Source organism: Hevea brasiliensis, chromosome 15 (assembly GCF_030052815.1).
Source record: "Hevea brasiliensis isolate MT/VB/25A 57/8 chromosome 15, ASM3005281v1, whole genome shotgun sequence".
In the NCBI taxonomy this organism is placed as follows: domain Eukaryota; kingdom Viridiplantae; phylum Streptophyta; class Magnoliopsida; order Malpighiales; family Euphorbiaceae; genus Hevea; species Hevea brasiliensis.
The window spans coordinates 63,396,492-63,418,789 of record NC_079507.1 but is presented as its reverse complement, the minus strand read 5'-3'; the positions used below and the strand labels follow the sequence as shown (position 1 = coordinate 63,418,789).

Here is a 22,298-nt window from a genome sequence, read left to right as displayed (position 1 = left end):
AAAATCATTATATACATAATAATTATATCTTAAAATTCATCCATAATAAAGATAAAATAATGGAAAAGATAAAGTTTGCAATAACCATTATAAATTACATAAAAAATAAAAAGTTTGATGCAAAATAATTTACTTAATTACAACAATTATTTTTAACGTATATGCTAATAATTTATAACTTTTTCAAGATTTGATGAAAAAGAAACTTTACAAACAAAATGTCTGATATGATTTGAAGCTGATGCAATTACTGTGACCCCTTTGCTGGCGATTGCTTTCTGCTGCCTGCGCATAGAAGAATTCAACGCGCTAAACTTATACTTAGTGGTGCTAAACTTATCCATAAAAGAAAAATATAGAAGCATGAAATTAATTTGCAGATTGAAATAATAATTTCTAGAATGTTAACAGCCATACATATTCATGAACAAGATGTAAAGAGATAAAGAAAACATATCATATGACAAATATTAATCAATTTACATTATATTAATTATGTCTTAGTCCCTATAAACTCTTAGCAGGGTCGCTTAGCTAGATAAGAAAAACTATAACTGTAGGGCACGGAGTGCCAGAACTGTAGGGCTCAAAAGTCAAGAACTGTAGGGCACCATGTGTCAATATCATATATTATGTGATTGCAGTATTGCTAAGTCATATGGCATGTCATACCTTATACTAACCTATGACTTCTATCGAAGTTTCCTATGGCTAATAATACATATTACATTCTTTTACAATTATCAAGTTAATGTATTTATTTCATATGCTCATATTTATCATACATAGCCAAAATTTCACTTAATTAATTTTAAACAAAGTTTATTTCACAATTTGATGAGAAATACTCAAACAAACCTACATGAAAAAGTGTGTAGCTTAAAAATCACTTTCTGTAGAAAACTGGCTACGTAAACAGTAACATTCAAAATTCCATCAAAATTCATAGAGATAGAATTTTAATGCCAAATTTTGCAGAAATCAATTTCCATATGTCTATTTTAATTTTCAATTGGAATTATGGCAAAATATATTTTATAACTCAAGATATGAGAAAAAGTATAAGCTGTCTAGAAATATGTTTCAGTGTGCACAGCAACAGAAAAGTATGAATTCTAATAGGAAAATAGCGAAATTAATTCATAGCCATAACTACAAAGTTTTAAAGTTCTCTTTAAGATTTCCAAAGCCTCAAGAATCACCCTGTTTAGAGTTTTCTAATTCAAGTTAGGAATTTTTAAAATTGAGTCATCTATTGTTGGAATCTGTCAGATCAATTATAAAATCGAGTAATTAAATGTTTTGACTTCAAACTCTATTCTATCATCAAAATTAAGGCTAACACTGAACTACAAAGTTTCAGGACACTTTACAAAGTTTCATTTGCCATAAGAATCACCTCATTTTGACTTTCTTAGCTCAAGTTGTGAATTTTTGAATGTGGCTGTCCTGCAGCCTGACTCAACACAGATTTCATATTTCAATCCTTTAAACTCTAATTTCATCTAATTAGCAAATAACAAGAAATCACGCATATAAACATGGCAATAAGGAAGAGTTTAAGCATTAACTTCTAGTAGAATTACTTAATTCTACTTCTCTTCAACTCTTCCACTCAAAACCCTAGAAGGGGATACCTACCTTTAACTTATTCAAAAGCTTATTTTCTTCTTCTTCCTAAGGCTTGATTGGTGATGATTAAGGTAGGAATTTGACTAGGTTTAAATTTCTTGGTCTTCTTCTTCTTCAAATTTGGGAGGAATTAGCTATGGAGGAAAAAAATAAGATGGGAAAGTGAAGTGTCTAAATTTTGTTTTATCCAATGGTTAAAATAGGCTTTGTTCAATGGTCCAATTTTCTCTTTATATATTATACTCCAAAACTTATCATTTACTTCAATTTAGTCCTTATATCTTTTAATTTGCCTCTCAACTTTTTATTGTCTTCTTTCTAGTCCTTTCTTCCTTACTAAACAATGTACATATTACTCTTTATAATTAACTTTCATGTTAAAGACTCAATGCCTACATGATGACTCATGCAATATAAATAGATAAAAATTTTAGGGTAAAATTAAGAATGTTACAATTTTTTAGGTTAGTATAGACTTTGTTGCTAATAAATATTAAAACTAAGAAAAGTTTATATTCCAAATAGAAAAGAAACAATGATGGATCAAATGATGGTAGAAAGGAAAAAAAAACAAAAAAAAGAAAAAAAAATATAGAAAAAAAATATAGAAGTTAAATTGTGTTTAGGTAGCACAAGAAGCTAATTCAATGGTACAAGCCTCACCCTTACCATTAAGTGGTCTAAAGTTTTTCTCTGTCATTATTATATATATATATATTATTGAAAGTAGATGCACACAAGTTAAAAGAAAAAAAAAATTAAATTATAACAATTTTATTAAGCATATTGACTTTTATAAATTCCAACATACTCATCTACAGTTAATGTAGAATCTCCAATACCCAATTTTTCTATGTCATTGGATGGTGATTAAATGGTATCTAGTAAAAAAAAAATGATAAAATAGTTTTTTTTTTTTCATAACTCTGCAAATACTATGGTTATTAAAAAAATTATATACCTTAAATATTCTTGCTTTTATTTAAAAAAAAAAAATTATCGATGCGACAAGCAGGTGACTATCTAGTCTATATATAAAATGCCTTAACAGTAACTTGTAATGTATTAGAAAATTTTTATAAAGTATTAGAAATTTTTTATAAACTCTTATCACAATATCTAATGGAGAAACTTATGGAATTTTATAACAATTAGTTGTATTAATCTTTCGTAATTTTTAATTAAGATGAATACTTTGTAAATATATATTTAATTTATTTTATTAATGCTATTAATATTTTTTAATTTTTTTTTCAAATAATCGATAGAAATTTCAAATACCTCCTTTCAATACCTTACCTAATGTTAAAGATACTTCAAATGAAAGTTATAGAAATAATGAATTGTTGATATGAGTATTATTTCCTATCAAATTGTGGCAAAATTTAATGTTAATAAATATTTATATTTTTTAATTAAGTAAATGAAATATTAATTTGATAATCATTTTACATACATTGGCGAAAGATTTCATTGATGTTTATTAATATTTATCATCAAATACATTTCATTATATAATTTGAATATAATTATAAAAATTAATAATAATAATAAAATAAATGATTAATCGATAATAAAATTAAAATAAAATATTTATAGTTATCTTTCCTTTATTATTTTGCCTATAATAACATTTTAAATAATAATTTTAATCAAACATGTTAAATAATTTTTTTATTAACATCTTTTTAGTTTTATTACTACGTACATAGGTAAAGTGTTTTTTCATAATAGAGGTTTTATGATTAGTGATCATAAAATTGGGACATAAGAATAAAATAGCAATGCCAAACATATTCTTAATGGGCATGTTGAGAGTTTTATCTATTTCAATGTGCATAATTAAATTTAGTATTTTAACAATCAATATTGATTTTGTATTTTTAAATATTAGAGATTATTTATTATCAATATTATATAATGTGGAAAGGACAAACATTAGTTTTGTCAAAAATATTATTTATTTTTTAAATTAATTATAATTTTATTTATTTAAATTAATTTAATGTTTGTATAAATTTAAAATTCTTAATTTTAGAATTCATATAAATTTAAAATTCTTAATCTTATTTATATTTACCTTCAATTAAATATAAAATTTTATAAAAAATAATTAATTAAAATAAAATTTTAATAATTAAAAAATAAAAAATACAATTAACTAAGGTTAATGCGAAGCTTAAATTAATATAAATTAATAAATATTTTTCTATTAATATGAATCTTGGTAAAATTAATTAAAATATTTAAAATTATTGAACAAATTAATAAAATTAAAAGAATTAATTAAAATTAATAATGAATGAAAAGAATCGAATTATTATTTTTAATTTATAAACTTAATTGTTTAATTAAATTTATTGTTAAGATTGAAAATAATATAAAAAGTTTATAATTAAATTAATAAAATTAAAAAAAAAAGTAAAAATTGAAAAAATTTACAAATATTTGAATTTTTTTCATTATTTAACCAAATTAAAAAACGTATTATACTAATAATAAGAGGAAAAATAAAATTCTTTTTATGCTGCAATTTCTTTTAAGTGATAAAAGAGAATTTATGTAACACCCCTGATTTTTTATATATTATTATTGGGCTTCGTGTAAGTATCCTCAATTCGCGGAAATTCGACAGTTGTCCGGATCTGTGAATTTCCGGCCAGACAGACCAGCTACCGGAAAAGTCTCCGAATTGGATCGAAGTTTTGGCTACCCCACCATTGTCAGGCATCCCGAGCGCGTTCCCGAAGTCGGAATCGGCAAAGGTAGACCCGAACCTTGTTTTTTTCGTAATTTTCTAGTGCTTAAATAGGATTAAAAATCCATAAAATATTCGTGGTAGCTTAGAAAATTACGATTCTTTTTGCAATAGCTTAGTAATATTTCTAAGGACCGCGGGGCAGAGTTTTATAATTTTTAGAGCTTATTTGAGCAGTTTTTGCAAAAATGATCAATTATAAGGACTAAATTGAAATTTTACATATTGTGATGAATGATTGATTTGATGGGCCCAGGAGGGGCTGTGTGATGTGATTGAGTTGTGGATATATGGATTGTGGATATAGAAGTGTGTTTTGAGCCCTTTTTGCAAGTTGGGTAGGTCCTAGGTATAGGGAGACTCTGCGATTTTTCGGCATGACTTAGGGCGTATTGGGTCTTTTCTTGATTTGTATTGAGTCATTTGTATTAAATGATTGTAATAAAATTGTCGAGTGAGCCGACAACCTTCTTCCTCCGCCCTCAGTGACCACCGTCAAGTCTGTGAGTAAAATATTAATTTTAATTATAATTTCGATATTATTATATGTTCAAGCATGCCCATGCATCACTTATATGCAAATATTTATGTAGTTAAACTCTAAGCACGATTTATGTTGCATTCATAACTGTTAGCGTGCCATGGATGTTGTTGTGGTAATTTGGAGCAGTGTGCGTGCGTTGGCGTGCGTGTGATGTGGTATGGACTATGGATAGGACGAGTAGACACACGGCTTGAGATCTTCGGGACCCAGGTCCTTCGGGGTAGACACGGCTTGAGTTCTTGGGACCCCGATTTGGTTATTAAGTGGAAGTCCGAAATGAGTTCTTGGCACGAGTTGGATTTAAGAGAGCTGTATAGGGGATCAGCTCCCATATATTATGATTGATGTTACAGGGTACGTGAGTGCTTCAAATTACCTTTTTGTTGTTATGATTTGAAAATATGGTTGCTGTTGCATTTCACTCCACAGGTTGCATTAGTTCTAGATAGTTATAGAGATTATGGTTAAAATTGATATTTTACTCTCTGAGTCGAACGCTCACTCCTGTTCAATATTTTTTCTCAAGCTACAGGAGGATTTTATTGTGGTTAACCTGCTTTTCTCCTTCGCAGGTTGTTTATCAATAGTTTTGTAATTTTGTTTACTCCTAGAATTTCCGCATGTGTTAGAAATATTTAAATGATTCGGGTCTGTAATATAAATTGTCATGTGGACCTGTAAAATTATATGCATGTTTGATGGATTGGATGAGGGAGCTGAGTTCCCATTTATTTTTATGCCGATATGAGTATGTGGAGGGTGAGCTGAGCTCCCCAATTGATGATATATTTTGTTTACAGGTCGGGTGAGTCAAAAACTCTCCGTTGAAAGGTTCACTTTATGGCCGGACTCTGTCCGGTTGGTTTCTTGAAATTGGGCCCAAATGGGCCTTAGAGTTGGGTTAATGAACAGTTAGGCTTACTACGGGCCTCGGGGGCTTTAGGCTGGCCCAGGTCCTAGTCTTGGTCCGACCCATAGGTTGGGTCGTGACAAATGTGGTATCGAGCTTAGGCTCGATTCATAAGGAAAAATTATCTAAGTGTTGGGAAGAGTCTACTAGGAGTCACATGCGGAGTATAGGATTCTGTTTCGTCTTTTCCTGTAATTCTTTGTTTCTAGATTCTACGTTATACCTCGGGAAATATAAGATTACCTCAGTTAGTGTCTTGATTTTCATGGAGTACACAGAAATGTGAAATAGAGTTAGTAGACATGTGAGGTCTATCATGAGGATACGTACTCCAAGAAATGTTATATTTTTGTCAGTATGGGTTTAAATGGTGTGCCCATTTCGTGTAAGGCACGAGTACATAAAAGTGAGTCTTAAAAGTACAGTTGCCCTAGATAAGGATGAGGATACCACTACTGGCAGTCATCAGTAGATGACCCAGTCATAATAAGTTTGTGATAATAAAAGATTCAGGAGAGATAAGAAATTAGGAGACCTAGTCTGTCAGGACGTATCGTAGTAACTATACAATGTTCTCGATGTCTGCTCTGTAAGCTGCAGATTATAGTACCGACATGAGATTATTGTGTAGAGCTGCGTACTTCCCTGTAGTGCTTATGATGAGGATGTTTGCAGGCAGTCTCTGTTTTGGTACAGTAATACCATAACAGAGTTCTATATCTGCAGAAGAGTTGAGAACTCCTAGTTAGGGGTCTAGAGTTAGAATATTGAGAGGTCACAGTGGGGTGATAACTAGAGTCAGTGACTCAGTTACCCTAGCATGAGCTAGAGTTACAATAAGAATTGCCATCAGACCAGAGGTTTCGGATTAGTTGCAAAGTAAAGGTGACACCTATAGAGTGAGATTATCTAGTATTCAGTATGGAATTTTGGATGGTTTTTGCAGTATGACAAACATTTGGTTAGAACTTAGTGACAATAGTATACCTTGTGTGTATCAGTATGAAATAAAGTACAACCCTACTACCTAGGGAAAGTCGGAACTATGAATTGATGATTCACAGAGCTATAATATGATAGGAGAGTCATTAATTTGACATGGTTTTGGGCAAGGTGGTAAATGTAGTATCTTTGTTGCAGCAAGTTAGGGTATAGTCCTATCTTTTCAGAAGGGATCGAAAGTTATTACTAATAATGGTGACCAACAAAATAGTACCCGGATGGGGTGTAGAGTGTGGTAGAGAGAAGTTGGCTCAGGTATCCTGCGGAGGATGCAAGTTCTATTATAGGAATCATATATAATCAGATCACGATTGATGTAAATCCTTTGAATTGGATGATAGGTTTGGGTGCCCGGAACCTTAAGTTTTGGCTAATTGAGTAAACATGGATAATAATAATAATAACAAATAAATAAAATTACTACAGAATCAGTTCTCGAGGTGGTAAGGGTATTATGTAAGCTAAAGGATAAGAATAGAGATCATACAATAAAAGTATGACGTAATTTCTTTGAGTTCCTTTCTAATTTCAAATTATTCAAAACAATAGTATAATCTAATTATAATAGTGTTAAGAGTAATAAATTAGCGAAAATAAATCACAGAAGGCCAATGGATAAAGAAAGTGCAGAATGAAAGTTTGGACAATTGATTGCAGATGCAATATAATCTAAATGCTAGTGGAAGTACTAGCTAGAGTGGTCAAAGGACCAAATCTGAGTACACGGACATATGATAATGCGATAGAGACTCGAAAGATATAGTTAGCAAGTACAGCTATTATGTTAGGAAGAAGAATGGAACCAGGATAGAATAGTCAAGTTCTATTTTGGGTAAGACAAAGGAAATAAATGAAAGGACAACCTAAAGAGCGCATAATAAAAGGAACAAAGTTAAGATATAGGATAGGCTAAGTGTTATTCTTGGCAAGGAGAATGACAAGGATAGAAAACCCAAAATGGGACCACATTAGTGAGAAAAGTGATGGAGGTATGGAATACAATAATAATGAGTAAATGTTAGAAGGTGTGCGATGGTATTGCGGACTACCTAAATAGTTAGAGAAAGAGAAGTTAGTAAGCAGTAAGTTGAATAAAAGTCAGTCTAAGGGATCAAATAGGTATGATGAGAGGAAAAGAATGATAGATAATAACACATAGGTTTTAGGTTAGACTTTTGAGATAGTGAGAAGGTAGTTAGAGGTTCGTTATGAATGTCAGGCAAACATTTTTAGTGTGATCAACAGAATCACTTTGCGATGTAATAACGATGAGCAACAATGAGGGGTAGAATAAAAAGTGACAAGTATGGATGGTAATAAATCACTAGAAAGTTTAAGGATCAAATTAATGACCATAGATAAGGGTGGAATTAGTGTTTGAAGAATCTATTAGCGAGAGAAATCTTTCAGGATTCAACAAGGGTTAAGGGCACAATATAAACGATGATAGATATGAATCATAGGTTGAGTATAAGTAAAGTTAATAAATTATAAAATATTATGTCAGGAAGGACGTGAAACACCCTAGGCAAATCCCACATCGACAAAACACGGGAGAGATGCTGAGTTCATAAGATGGAGGTTCGTAACCCTTAGTGACGCGTTTTAAAACCGTGAGGGCTTCGGCTCAGAGCGGACAATATCACTAGTGGGCCGGGCCGTTACATTTGTGGTATCAGAGCCGCTCCGCGTGCAACCTTGAACGATGGTAGGGCAAACCTCAGCGAGGACGCTGAGTCCCATAAGGGGGGTGGATTGTAACACCCTAGGCAAATCCCACATCGACAAAACACGGGAGAGATGCTGGGTTCATAAGATGGAGGTTCGTAACCCTTAGTGACGCGTTTTAAAACCGTGAGGGCTTCGGCCCAGAGCGGACAATATCACTAGTGGGCCGGGCCGTTACAGGACGATGGTATAGTAAAGGGTTCATGCAGATGATACCTTATAGGTAGAGCACAATTGTGCTAGGAGATGATGAAATTTGAAGAGAAAAACTAAGAAACATAGGTTAAACATTATTATATGGACAATCGGGCGTAGTTGAATATAGAGGATATTTTTCTTTCTTTTCAAGTTAGCTCGTGTTTTTGATTCCAGAGCGTTATATAAGGAGAGGCGAGGCAAGGAGACCTAGTTATTTGAGATTTTGATAGGCACCAATTCATATACAATTTCCTGATATGAGAATGACAGTAAGTGCATACCTAGTGTTAAGTATGAAAGGACGATCAGAGTAATGACAGGAGTTAAATTGAGTTAGCTACTAAGGCTTGCGACTGTTTTAAACTATGAGCTAGATGAAGTACTAATTATGGATGAGTTTCAATAGATGAAATTGTTGCTGATGGGTAATTTGACGTTGAAGTTTAGAAAGCTATGGGCAGTATATATGATTATATTAAGAAGAATGAACACGCGAAGTATCTTGTTTGGAATTAAGGCATGACACATATTTCCTACAGCCGTGTTAGTTCAGATGGAACTTATAGTTTATGGGGCTCATATTCATCCAGGATAAGCAATTTCCTACTAAGGCTGGTAGGGAATGATAATGTTCTGATAGTTAAGTTGGAAAAAAGGGGGTAAAAAAAAAAAAAATTCTCTATGGGTAATTATAAGTGTTACATAAGGTGAAGAATGTGCTGGTAGGAGTAAATCATAGGGTTAGAATTCTCGAAGTAATGAAACTAGTAATCAAGATAAGACTAAGAAATAAAAAGAAAGTTAAAGTTGATGATGGGATATACATCTTTGAAGGAAAATGTGTAAGGATGAGATAGGACTAAAATTAAGGAATAAGTACAGCAGGTTGAAAAGATACCAATAATACCAAAAATAGGAAAAGGGAAGTGGATAAGATCCAAAGGACAGGAAGAGAGCTCGATAGAGTCAGTTATAATGATGAGGATAAGGAGTGTCTAACCATCGCCTGTGTTAACACTACCTATGAGCGGTGAAGGATACACCGTGTACTGTGACGCCTTCAGAGTTGGCCTAGGGTGTGTTTTGATGCGGAATGGAAAAGTAGTGGCTTATGCTTCAAGGCAGCTGAAGAGGCATGAGCAGAACTATCCCACCCATGATTTGGAAATGGCGGCTGTAGTCTTTGCACTAAAAATCTGGAGACACTACCTATATGGTGAAGTGTGCGAGATATACACCGACTATAAGAGTTTGAAGTACATCTTCCAACAGAGGGATTTAAACTTGAGACAGAGGATATGGATGGAGCTTCTGGAAGACTATGATTGCACCATCCAGTACCACCCTGGGAAGGCCAATGTAGTAGCAGATGCTTTAAGCAAAAAATCTTATGGCAGTTTGGCGCACATTTCAGCAGAGAAGAGACCGTTGATTCAGAAAGTACATGAGTTGATGGATCAAGGTTTAATCCTAGATCTTTCAGATGAGGGGGTCTTGTTGGCTCATTTTTCAGTGAGGCCAGACTTGCGAGATAGAGTTAGAGTTTCCCAACACAGAGACCAACAATTAATGAAGATCATAGAAAGAGTACAGCAGGGTGAAGGTGGTGAGTTTGGATTTGCCAATGATGGCGCCCTAGTGCAAGGTTCTAGGATATGTGTGCCCAATGTGGACAACCTCAGGAATGAAATCATGCGAGAGGCACACTATACACTGTACAGTGTCCACCCAGGTTCCACCAAGATGTACCATGATGTGAGAGATAGCTATTGGTGGAATGGCATGAAGAGAGGCATAACTGACTTTGTGTCCAAGTGCTTGACTTGTCGGAAGGTGAAGTTTGAACACCGAGACCGTCAGGGAAGTTGCAAGAGCTCCCTATCCCAGAATGAAAGTGGGAAATGATTTCTATGGATTTTGTGACTAGGTTGCCTCGTACCACGCGAGGATATGATTCGATATGGGTAATTGTAGACCGCCTAACCAAATCAGCTCACTTCTTGCCTGTGAAGACTACATATTCTGTGGCACAGTACGCCCGGCTCTACATTCGAGAAATAGTCAGATTGCATGGAGTTCCGGCTTCCATAATATCTGACAGAGGGCCCCAGTTCACTTCTCGGTTTTGGAGAAAGTTGCAGGAGGCACTTGGCACAAAGTTGAACTTCAGTACGGCTTTCCACCCTCAGACAGACGGACAGTCCGAAAGGACAATCCAAACACTGGAAGACATGCTTCGCATGAGTGTTTTGGATTTTGGAGATCAATGGGATGAGCAGCTAGCTTTGGTGGAGTTTGCCTACAACAACAGTTATCACTCCAGTATAGGGATGCCACCCTATGAGGCACTATATGGAAGAAAGTATAGGTCTCCTCTGTGTTGGACAGAAATGGGGGAAGCGAAGGTGCATGATGTAGACCTAGTGCAGTACACTTCAGAGATAGTTCCTTTAATCAGGGAACGACTGAAAACAGCTTTCAGTAGGCAGAAGAGTTATGCAGACCCCAGACGGAGGGATGTGGAGTTTGCAGTGGGCGACTATGTATTCCTGAAGATTTCTCCAATGAAGGGAGTCATGAGATTTGGAAAGAAGGGCAAGTTGGCACCTCGGTATATTGGACCTTTTGAGGTTACTGATAGAGTTGGAGCAGTTGCCTACCGGTTGGAGCTACCACCCAACCTTTCTCACGTTCATCCCGTGTTTCACATCTCTATGCTCAGGAAATACATTCCGATCCTTCTCATGTACTACATCGGATGTAATAGAACTAAAGGAGAACTTGACATTTGAGGAGCAACTGTAGCCATAGTGGACTACCAAGTGAGACTAAGATCAAAACAGATCCCTATGATTAAGGTTTTGTGGAGGAGCGATCGGTGGAAGAGTGCACTGGAGTCGAGCGGGACATGCGTAGCAAGTACCCTTATCTGCTCAATGTGTAATCATGTACTTTATTCGCCTTGTGTAAAATTCGAGGACGAATTTTACGTAAGGGGGAAGAATGTAACACCCCGATTTTTATATATTATTATTGGGCTTCGTGTAGGTATCCTCAATTCGCAGAAATTCGGCGGTTGTCCGGATCGTGAATTTCCGGCGAACAGACCAGCTCAAAAGTCTCCGAATTGGATCAAGTTTTGGCTACCCCACCATTGTCGGGCATCCCGGCGCGTTCAAGTCGGAATCGGCAAAGGTAGACCCGAACCTTGTTTTTTTCGTAATTTTCTAGTGCTTAAATAGGATTAAAAATCCATAATATATTCGTGGTAGCTTAGAAAATTACGATTCTGTTTGCAATAGCTTAGTAATATTTCTAAGGACGCGAGTTTTATAATTTTTAGAGCTTATTTGAGCGGTTTTGCAAAAATTATCAATTAAAAGGACTAAAATGAAATTATAGATATTGTGATGAATGATTGATTTGATGGGAAAAGGATGGGCTGTGTGATGTGATTGAGTTGTGGATATATGGATTGTGGATATAGAAGTGTGTTTTGAGCCCTTTTGCAGGTTGGGTAGGTCCTAGGTATAGGGGAGACTCTGCCGGATTTTCGGCATGACTTAGGACGTATTGGGTCTTTTCTTAATTTGTATTGAGTCATTTGTATTAAATGATTGTAATAAAATTGTCAGGTGAGCCGGGACAGCCTTCTTCCTCCGCCCAGCCGCCTCAGTGACCACCGTCAAGTCTGTGAGTAAAATATTAATTTTAATTGTAATTTCGATATTATTATATGTTCAAGCATGCCCATGCATCACTTATATGCAAATATTTATGTAGTTAAACTCTAAGCACGATTTATGTTGCATTCATAACTGTTAGCGTGCCATGGATGTTGTTGTGGTAATTTGGAGCAGTGTGCGTGCGTTGGCGTGCGTGTGATGTGGTGTGGACTATGGATAGGACGGGTAGACACGGCTTGAGATCTTCGCTGGGACCCGGTCCTTCGGGGTAGACACGGCTTGAGTTCTTCGCTGGGACCCCGATTTGGTTATTAAGTGGAAGTCCGAGCTGAGTTCTTCGCTGGCACCAGGTTGGATTTAAGAGAGCTGTATAGGGGATCAGCTCCCATATATTATGATTGATGTTACAGGGTACGTGAGTGCTTCAAATTACCTTTTTGTTGTTATGATGTGAAAATATGGTTGCTGTTGCATTTCACTCCACAGGTTGCATTAGTTCTAGATAGTTATAGAGATTATGGTTAAAATTGATATTTTACTCTCTGAGTCGAACGCTCACTCCTGTTCAATATTTTTTCTCAGGCTATAGGAGGATTTTATTGTGGTTAACCTGCTTTTCTCCTTTGCAGGTTGTTTATCAATAGTTTTGTAATTTTATTTACTCCTAGAATTTTCGCATGTGTTAGAAATATTTAAATGATTCGGGTCTGTAATATAAATTGTCATGTGGACCTGTAAAATTATATGCATGTTTGATGGATTGGATGAGGGAGCTGAGCTCCCATTTATTTTTATGCCGATATGAGTATGTGGAGGGTGAGCTGAGCTCCCCAATTGATGATATATTTTGTTTACAGGTCGGGTGAGTAAAAAACTCTCCGTTGAAAGGTTCACTTTATGGCCGGACTCTGTCCGGTTGGTTTCTTGAAATTGGGCCCAAATGGGCCTTAGAGTTGGGTTAATGAACAGTTAGGCTTACTACGGGCCTCGGGGGCTTTAGGCTGGCCCAGGTCCTAGTGCCGGTCCGACCCATAGGTTGGGTCGTGACAATTTACATAAAAAATATTATCTTTATTTTTTTAATTTTTTAAAATAATTTTTTATAATATTATTATAATGCTAATAAAACGCCGAATTTTTTTTTATCCAAAAACTCTAAAATTATTAATATGTTAAGAATTAAAATTTTGTAGTGTAATAATCTTTTTTTTTTTTTTTAATTTTCATAAATGATATATAAGGATTGTGTTAATATATAAATTCACGAGAATTAAAATTTTTATTCCATTTTAAAAACTCAATAATATAATAGATCTACTGCTACAATAAAAAAAATATATATATATATTAAAAATAAATTAAACTAAACTTTTATAATAAATTAAATTAAAATAACAATAATACTTTTAAAATTATGAACATTAAATAAAATAAAATCTTTTAACCTTCTTTCAAGACTATGAATTATAAATCAAATAAAAAATAAGTAAAAATCAATATTATAATTATTTTAGAATATATGCTTCATCGATGAAGATGCAAGAAGACTATTTTATAAGAAATTCTTAAAATATTATGAATTAAACATTTAAGGGTTCATAACAAAAATGAATGAAAGAAATATATTATACAAATGCAATGAATTCAATAGAGAGTAAAAAGTGCTATTAAGACTGCTATTAAGTTATATTAAATGCTTGAAATCATTTGATAATTTACTAATAATAGGTGTCCAATGCCCAATAATTTTAAAAATTGAGAGAAATATAAGTCATGTAAAATTAATGATAGGATAATATATTAAAAAAAAATTATTTTTGTTTATGATATTGCTATTGCACACAGGCGATGAACGATACATATTATATTTAAAAAAAAATAATTCTCAATTTATTTATATTTTATAATGATAATAAATAAAATTTTAAAATAAATAATATTAAATGTCAGTGTATATTTGTTGTAAGCTATTTTCTCCCATTAATAGTTGTGTGTAATAGTAACACTATAACAAAAGTATCCATGTCAACTATATATAAAAGTCCTTATTAAGTCAAATATAATGAAAAAACAGGAAAAAACATATGTGAACATCATGTTAAAGAAGGTTTTACTCTCACAAAAATAATGAAAAAATAAAATTTATATTAAAATATATTCAAAATATTTAATATTTATATTAAAATAATAATAATTAATATAATAATTTAAACATTGCAGTGAAATTCTGAAACTAATTGATTTACTATAATAATATTATAAAAGAAATTAAAAAATATTATAAAGTTAAATGTAATATTATATTATTTCTTATATTAATTCAACCGAATCTTTAATTTTTAATAATACAAAAAATTTATATATAAAATTTATATACATAAAAAAAATTAAAAAAATGAATATATATAACTAATACAAATAACATATAAAAAAATTAAGGTATATATATATGTGTAAAATTTAATTACTTAAATATAATATTTTAAAAAATAAATTATTTTATTATCAAAATAAAATTTGATAAAGTTTTAGTTATTTTAAATTAAAAATGAAAAAAATTGATTTGTGGTTTTTATTATAGTGTAAAGATTAACTCATAATTTATCCTAATTCAATTTAATATCAGGAATTTTTTTAAAAGGAATATTTAAATTGCATATAAAACATAATAATTTCAAATCCGCAGACAAAGAATACATTGCCGCCATCCGAAAGCCAAACCAGGGAAGAAGAAATTTTCTCGCATCTTCATTCTTCCCCTTCAGGTTAGGGTTTCAAATCTCTTTCTTATATGGATTGTATTGGATCTTACTGTGAAATCCGAGTTTTTCATGATGAATCTCAAAGTTTCGAGGCGATCAGTCCAAGAAACAATTCCGATTCTGTATATCTCTCTCCATCTATTCCTTTTGTGTTTTTATGCTGTAACTTATGATTTCAATGTCTTGTTTCGATTTCTCAGAGATTGATTTGGCAGTTTGCTTTAAGAGCACAGGAAAACGAAGTTTTTCCGTTAAGTTTTTGAATTGATTTTGCAGGTAAAACTCCTAATTTGGCAAGCACCAAGCATGCTCTTTGCTCTCTCTCTCGCTCTAAACTTTTTCACTTTTTCTTTCTTTTTCTATTTTCTCATCTTCCTCTATTTGGCTGCCTAGAAATATATGCAGATAGTACGAACTTTGAAATTGCATAAGTAATATGCTGTTTGGAGCGAGAGAATATTGCTAATTTGAAAATGTACGGACTATTTAGCTGTGTGTCAAATGATTAAATTGTTTCTTTTACAGAAGTGATTTAGTCTCCTTCTTTTTTTATTTTTTTCAAAATTGAATAATTTTTCTTAATTATTTGACAACCAGTGGTGATTCGATATATTTCTTTTACACTAGAAAATTAATGTTGAGCGTATTATCATCATACTTTTTTCCATGCAATATAGACTTTGGGGAAATTTTATTTTCGCGGTGCTAAATTGAAGAGAAATGAATAAAGCGTTACGTTTGAATATCAAGATAAATAGTTGAAGTCTTAAAGCTAGAAATAAATTCCTATGTTCTGCATTCTTAATTTCTTGTAGAGCCATGTTTTGAGACATTAATTAGTAGAGACGAATATAGCCTTAAAGGAGAGTGGCTGTGCTATACGCCTTCAAGCTTTGCTGGTTTGATTTTTTGATTTACTTGTTTTGATTATCTTTTGCAGATATTGTTCTAACAACTTGTCTTCCAATTTTTACAATTGAATGGCTGATTGAGGGACAAACTTTTTAAGTAAATTAATCAGTTGCATCATTTATGTGTGTGCATATGTGTGTGTTTTGTTTCAGCAGTTAGATAATTAGTCACATGTTATAGGTCCCCTTGTGGTGATTGAGAATTTGCTAATATTTTCAAACTCACTTTTGATGAATATACCTTATGAATGATTCAGCTGTAGTATCCAGATTTATTATGGATTAAAATCTTGAATTCAAGGTTGAAATGAGATGCAATGCTTGCTGGCGAGAACTGGAAGGACGAGCCATTTCCACTACTTGTGGTCATCTCTTGTGTATCCAAGTGCAATTTATGATTCTATTTTTTTAGATTTGTACTTTCATGTTTAGTTCCCTTTTGCAAGGAATTAAGGAACTGGTACATTTCCATATAGTTTGCTTAACAACATAATAGGCACTGAAGATGCCAGCAAGATCCTTAGTAATGATGCAGCATGTCCAATTTGTGATCAGGTGCTCTCCAAGAGGTGAACATTTTTTAATGGTAATAATTAGACCTTAGGTTGTATTTTTGGTGTCTTTATACCATGAGAAATGTGGTTTTAGTATTGGATTGCCAGGCATAGTAATAAAAAAATAGTATCATGGGGTCTTTGTTCTGCACAATAAGGAATCATTTCTAAACAAGCAAAATGAGACCATCCATTGACAGTAATTGCTGATTTTAGATATCCTTTATATTTGTATCCAGCATGGGTATTTTGTTGGCTATTCGCCACATATATATGATCATACCTGTCACATCATTAGACAAGGACCCATACATTTTCAGTTGTAACTTCCAATATTTCTTTCTGTATATTTTAATTTCTTTACTTACTTTGATTTTCCTCTTGTCAGCCTTATGAAACCTGTGGATATCAATCCAAATGACGAATGGATAAATGTAAGCAAGTACTTACTCCACTAGGATTATTAGAAACATCTTGTTTATTTTGCCCATGCAATGCTCCGTACTATTTTCTTATTATTTGTTGCCTGTTATTCATTATGAAATTTGTTGCAGATGGCCATGGCTGGAGTATCTCCTCAAATACGTATCTTTTATAGCTTATTATTACCTTTTCCCCCCTCAAGTCCATCTGTGCAAGTACAATAGAGCAGGGTTGTTGATGGTCATTACAATATAATTATCTTTTTGTTTAAGAGAGTTACCAGACTTAAGAGGAGGCTTCCTATCAAATTATCTGTAAATTTTGCAAAAAAAATTATTGAAAAATGTATTTCCTTAAATGAACTAAGTAATGAAAAGTGCATACAGAAGTGTGATGTTTTATATTGGGCAAAAGGAACTGGAGATGCAATACAAGATGAACAGAATTGTAGCTCAATGTCGGCAAAAATGTGAAGTCATGCAAGAAAAATTCGCAGAAAAATTGGAACAAGTGCATACTGCATATCAAAAAATGGCCAAGAGGTGTCAGATGATGGAACACGAGATTGAGAGTTTGTCCAAGGATAAGCAAGAGCTTCAAGAAAAATTTTCTGAGAAGTCCAGGTGAGTCTATCATTATATCTAAAGGTTTGTCATGAACCTTATAGTATCTGGACGCTAGTAAACAGCACTATATTCATATTCCAGGCAGAAGAGAAAGCTTGATGAAATGTATGATCATTTGAGGAGTGACTATGAGTCAATGAAAAGATCGGCAATCCAACCAACAAGCAATTTCTATTCAAGAAATGAGCCTGAATTTTTCCCTAACCCAGCTGCTACCATGATGGATAACAGAGACCCTATCAGGAAAGGTAATGCTTTTCTTTTTACAGCAACAAAGAAATAATGTAGGTGCCTGTAATGTCTATGAAGAAGCAATAGTTCTTGAATATTGAAGCTCTTTCAAAGCTTTAAAACAATGAAGAATCTTTTGGCTATGCATTTTAGCTTAACTTAATAAACCCTTTTCCACTTTAATATCTCCAAACCCAATTGACTTATTTTGTGCAGATTGGTCGGTTTTCACTCCTCCAACTCCAGGGCCTAGAGAGGATATATGGCCAGCAAGACAGAACAGTTCTAATTCTGGTCCCTTTGAGATCTCTGGCGGCTCACCCGCAAAACAATCGGCCATTCCAATTGATGCTGGAAACAGAAGGGCTGGTGTTCACCCTGCTTTTGGAGCTGGAGCTGGCAATACCTCAATGACACTAAGGAACTTGATTCTCTCCCCAATAAAGCGACCTCAGCTCTCTCGTAGCCGCCCTCAAATGTTCACGTAAGTGGCTTTAAACTTAGGTTTGCATGATTGAGTGAGTACCTATTTCTGAATTTTTTTCTGCCATTTTTCTGCTCTCAGGCTATAAGCTTCAAGTCAGTGTTCTGCATTTGGCTGGCCTTGTGATGCTTTCTAGTTGTAAGAAATCCTTCCTTTTCTTTTTCTCATTTTTCCCCTCCTGAGTTATGGAGAAAGAAGAAACAAGATAGGAAGCCGGTGGTGGTCCAATAGGAACATATTAGTAAGTATACATGTGAATTTTGTTTCCTGGGTTGACACAGACTTTCCTATAGTTACACTACAATCTCTGTAATTACATTGTGTTGGATGGCTAGAGGAGGGCCCATCAAAAGTTTACAGAATTACTCCTTTTATTGCTTTGATGTCACAAAAAGTAATGTAGAGATGTAAAAAGGCAAACTAGTTGCTTACTTTTTTTTTCCTCACGCGGTTGGGAATCTCTGGACTGGAAACCAAATTTGATGTCCTTGTGTTTGCAAGGGAAGCATTCGGATTTTACTTAACTTCTTTCAATGTTCTTGTGATGTAAATCAATTTTCAGATTGAATCATGGAGTCCTCAAATTATTGTGCATTATGGATAACTGGAAATATGGCATCTGCCTATGATGCCAACTTTGCAAGATAATTGGGGTACCCGTCCCAAACCCCACTGATATACATACAAAATTTATTAATTTTCTTTAGTTGATATTATATGGAATTATGGATAAAAATAATGACAAATTATTTTTAGCTAATAAAAAAATTTTATAAACTTATATCCTGTACTTGTATACAGAGCATCTCTGTCAGGCATATGCTATTAGCTCACAATTAATGTTCACACGATTTCCATTTTCCCTCTCTTTTGGATATTTACACTTCTCAACTGGTTTCGCATGCACTCCATGATTACATAATATGAGGCAAGAAAATTTTCAAAACTGGGGCCTTGGAAGATATTTCGATGGTATCCCCATATTGGATAGAGTGAAATACATGAGAGCCATCTATATATATTAAACCCTTCTCAGAAAACCATCTGCCTTCCATGGACTGATCTGATTTTATTATCCCATGCATTAGGCTAGAGATGGCGGCTCCAGGTGAAATAGGCTCTCTTACCATGTATTGGAGGTCCTGAGATAAAATAGGCATTACAAATCCACCTGCTGAGAGCATTGCAGCAGTTGATCCGGCAGCAGTTGAGACTCTGAGACCACTTGATCGGCAATTTGCTAATGGGGTACATGATTCACCATCCCTTTGGATTCTGCCAAGAAGTACAAAATGGAATAGCATGGGATACCAAAGTAATAAATATAACGCGTGTTAGCTCAAGTTCAATAGGGAATCTCTTACTTGAATGAGAACCGTGAAACTGTTGCAGGACATGGATGTGCGATCAATATGTCATTAAGAGCATATGTTGACAGCAGTTGTGAATTTGCACTTACTGACATCCTTGATATATTAGAAGGAATTTCTTGACCCCCAAGGATGTCATCCAGTACCTGAATGATATAACCATGATCACATAATTAAACCACGAAGTTGTTCTGTTTAAATACAACTTTCTGCTTTCTACTGAAGACAATAGTTCATACAAGCCAGAAAACATACAAAGAGAGAAACTAGTTTATACAACAAAAATAAGAACAAGATCTGTTGAAAGCAACATCACAAAAGAAGGTCTTCTAATACCAATAGTAATCTAGTCAAGATGCATTTTTAAGACAAAATGGTGAAGGAATATGAGCTTAGGCATGCAACTTGGTAGGAAACTTCATTTCCAAGTGAACCCAATTAATTGTCACCAACTCAAGTGCTATTCTTGTGCCTGGCATTAAATCAGTATCAAAATTTCCACTTATTTGATGTATGAACTTACAATAGCAACCTATTACAGTAGTAGTTATTCTTTATACAAGCTGTTTCTAAACAAATGAATTTCCCTTCGCTCATCCAGTATAGTAGTCTTACTTGCTCAAAGTTTTTGACAGTAGCTGCACATAGATGGCCAGTACTTCTAGTAGCGTCAAAATCACCGCTGAATTCCTCCACCTGCACAAAAAACAATGACATCCCCAATTATCAAAACCAAGAAATGCCTTTTGGTACATTGTACACAGGATGTGAACTCAGGCTGACCAACCTCTTCAACTTGTGTGGGGTCTGAGTTCACTCCAAGAACTGGAATTGAGTCATCCATGAAATGACTTGCTTGCAAAAGAGTGCCATCACCACCAACGGTAATGACTAAATCAAAACCATGAATTGGTTGCAAAAGATCAGTGCGTAAAATGGGTTCCCAATCAACTGACTTCTGCCGCAAAATGTCTTGACAGAAGTTTACGGCATCCTTGTGAACCCTACGCCTATTATCCAGATAGCGTAACACCTGCAACACCTCCAAGTGAGACCAACTTACGAATAAAAACAATTGCTTCATTAAATTTGTTAAACTCATCAAGAGACAAAAGGACAAATAGATAAAAACTCAAAGCAAATTATCCGTTGAAGACTTCTTGATAAAAAGAATTGCTATTGGAAAAAGCCTCAAATCTTAGTATCAATAATAATTAATTAAAACTCCAGAATATATATGCAATTGCTCAAGATGAACTACATCATAATACATGTTATAGTTCAAATCACTCTTTAGGGATTGCAATGCAGTGTGTTCATGATGGTTTATACTGTTCCACCTATTATTAACCATGTTAACACCATAGTTTAAAAATTCTACCACAGCTGCAATCCACGCACTACCTCAAGTTGAATGCTCAGGGCTCTCACAGATGTAAATTAACAGTCGTGACCATTGCAGCACAATTCTTTTTTGTTTTTTTGAATAGCAAACGATATTAATTGCATAGTAATTTAAAGAACACCATAATTCAATTCTTCCAGTGATTTCTCACCAACCAAAGATTTAAATTCTCTCTGCTAGGATAGATTTCAAGCATTTAAAAATCAAAATTACCGTCTGCGACATTCTATCAAACAGCTACAAGACTAATTAACAAGAAAAAATTTCGAGGTAAGAAAAAAAAAAAAACCGAAAAGCAAGCTAACAGAAGAACCAACAAACAAATGCATTGGTGAGCACAGAATCGAAAAGGAGAGAAGAGTCAAACATCATGGTAACCTGAGGATTGGTGATGGGAGGGAGGTTCTTAGATTGGCCAAACGGGTAAACGTTAAATGGTTTCAAGAGCAACAACAGCCTCCGTATTGCCATCTCTTGAATTCTGTCTCTCGTGGGTAAAGCGCTAAAACAAGAAGAGAAGTGTTTTCAGTTAGAGATTTGTGAGGTGGGTTAAGAGGAGCTAGCGTGAGAATTGAGCTGATTTGGAGCTTCAGTTCAGATTCTGTCAACACTTCACAATAAGCGTAGGCTGTATGAGCTAAGCATAAAAATTTAAATATTTTCAATGAAATTGTAATTTAATTTAACTATTTTATTTTTGATAATTTTTAATTAATTAAGATCGAGTATTTTTTTTTATTTTATCTAATTAACTAAAATTAATTTTATAATATTAATGAATGTTGAATGCAGTAATAAGAGCGACGTGCTTTGAAGGAGAAAACTCAAATACATAAATTAATATTTTTTTGAAATTATAAAATGAATATAAAAAAATATTTCCTTGCAAAAAAATTAATTTTATAATTATTAATTTCCCTTTCATTATAATTTTATCAATACAAATGATTGTAATTAGGATTTTAAATTAAACTATAACAGATATACTTACATTGCCTAAAATTATAAAAAAAATATATTTGCAATTTTATCGTAGATTTATTATTTTTTTATCAATAATAATTAGTAAATTCC

At 33.5% G+C, this 22,298-nt stretch overlaps 2 protein-coding genes across 7 annotated transcripts; one reads left to right on the top strand and one right to left on the bottom strand.

Moving 5' to 3' along the window:
• The first annotated feature begins 14,950 nt into the window (after window positions 1–14,950).
• On the top strand, window positions 14,951–18,983 carry LOC110648329 (E3 ubiquitin-protein ligase CCNB1IP1 homolog). Of its 6 annotated transcripts, none has more exons than XM_058136942.1 (10): window positions 14,955–15,223; window positions 15,421–15,496; window positions 16,389–16,508; window positions 16,628–16,700; window positions 17,074–17,119; window positions 17,240–17,270; window positions 17,476–17,731; window positions 17,816–17,982; window positions 18,212–18,449; window positions 18,531–18,983. In XM_058136942.1, the coding sequence occupies exons 3-10, from the start codon at window positions 16,439–16,441 to the stop codon at window positions 18,535–18,537; spliced, it is 888 nt and encodes a 295-aa protein (XP_057992925.1). In that variant the 5' UTR covers window positions 14,955–15,223; window positions 15,421–15,496; window positions 16,389–16,438; the 3' UTR covers window positions 18,538–18,983. The 6 variants fall into 6 exon arrangements, with proteins under 6 accessions (XP_021658226.1, XP_057992925.1, XP_021658223.1 ...); XM_058136940.1 differs by having other exon boundaries at window positions 14,960–15,223; window positions 16,433–16,508; window positions 18,182–18,449; XM_058136939.1 differs by having other exon boundaries at window positions 14,962–15,223; window positions 18,182–18,449.
• Window positions 18,984–19,274: 291 nt separating this feature from the next.
• LOC110648328 (NADH kinase) lies at window positions 19,275–21,956 on the bottom strand. The gene is made up of 5 exons (XM_058136928.1): window positions 21,603–21,956; window positions 20,607–20,852; window positions 20,435–20,515; window positions 19,814–19,965; window positions 19,275–19,724 (listed from the first exon to the last, which is right to left on the bottom strand). The coding sequence occupies exons 1-5, from the start codon at window positions 21,693–21,695 to the stop codon at window positions 19,364–19,366; spliced, it is 933 nt and encodes a 310-aa protein (XP_057992911.1). The 5' UTR covers window positions 21,696–21,956; the 3' UTR covers window positions 19,275–19,363.
• Between the last annotated feature and the right edge of the window lie 342 nt (window positions 21,957–22,298).

Bases quoted from the DNA above. Each gene is read 5' to 3' on its own strand.
- LOC110648328 (XM_058136928.1), bottom strand. From the start codon at position 21,695: ATGGCAATACGGAGGCTGTTGTTGCTCTTGAAACCATTTAACGTTTAC. The intron at 19,966-20,434 runs GTAAGACTACTA...TATATCATTCAG, and splicing joins CTGTCAAAAACTTTGAGCAA to GTACTGGATGACATCCTTGG. The intron at 19,725-19,813 runs GTAAGAGATTCC...ACTTCTTGGCAG, and splicing joins GTTTCACGGTTCTCATTCAA to AATCCAAAGGGATGGTGAAT.
- LOC110648329 (XM_058136940.1), top strand. From the start codon at position 16,439: ATGAGATGCAATGCTTGCTGGCGAGAACTGGAAGGACGAGCCATTTCC. The intron at 17,120-17,239 runs GTAAGCAAGTAC...AATTTGTTGCAG, and splicing joins CAAATGACGAATGGATAAAT to ATGGCCATGGCTGGAGTATC. The intron at 17,983-18,181 runs GTAATGCTTTTC...TATTTTGTGCAG, and splicing joins CAGAGACCCTATCAGGAAAG to ATTGGTCGGTTTTCACTCCT.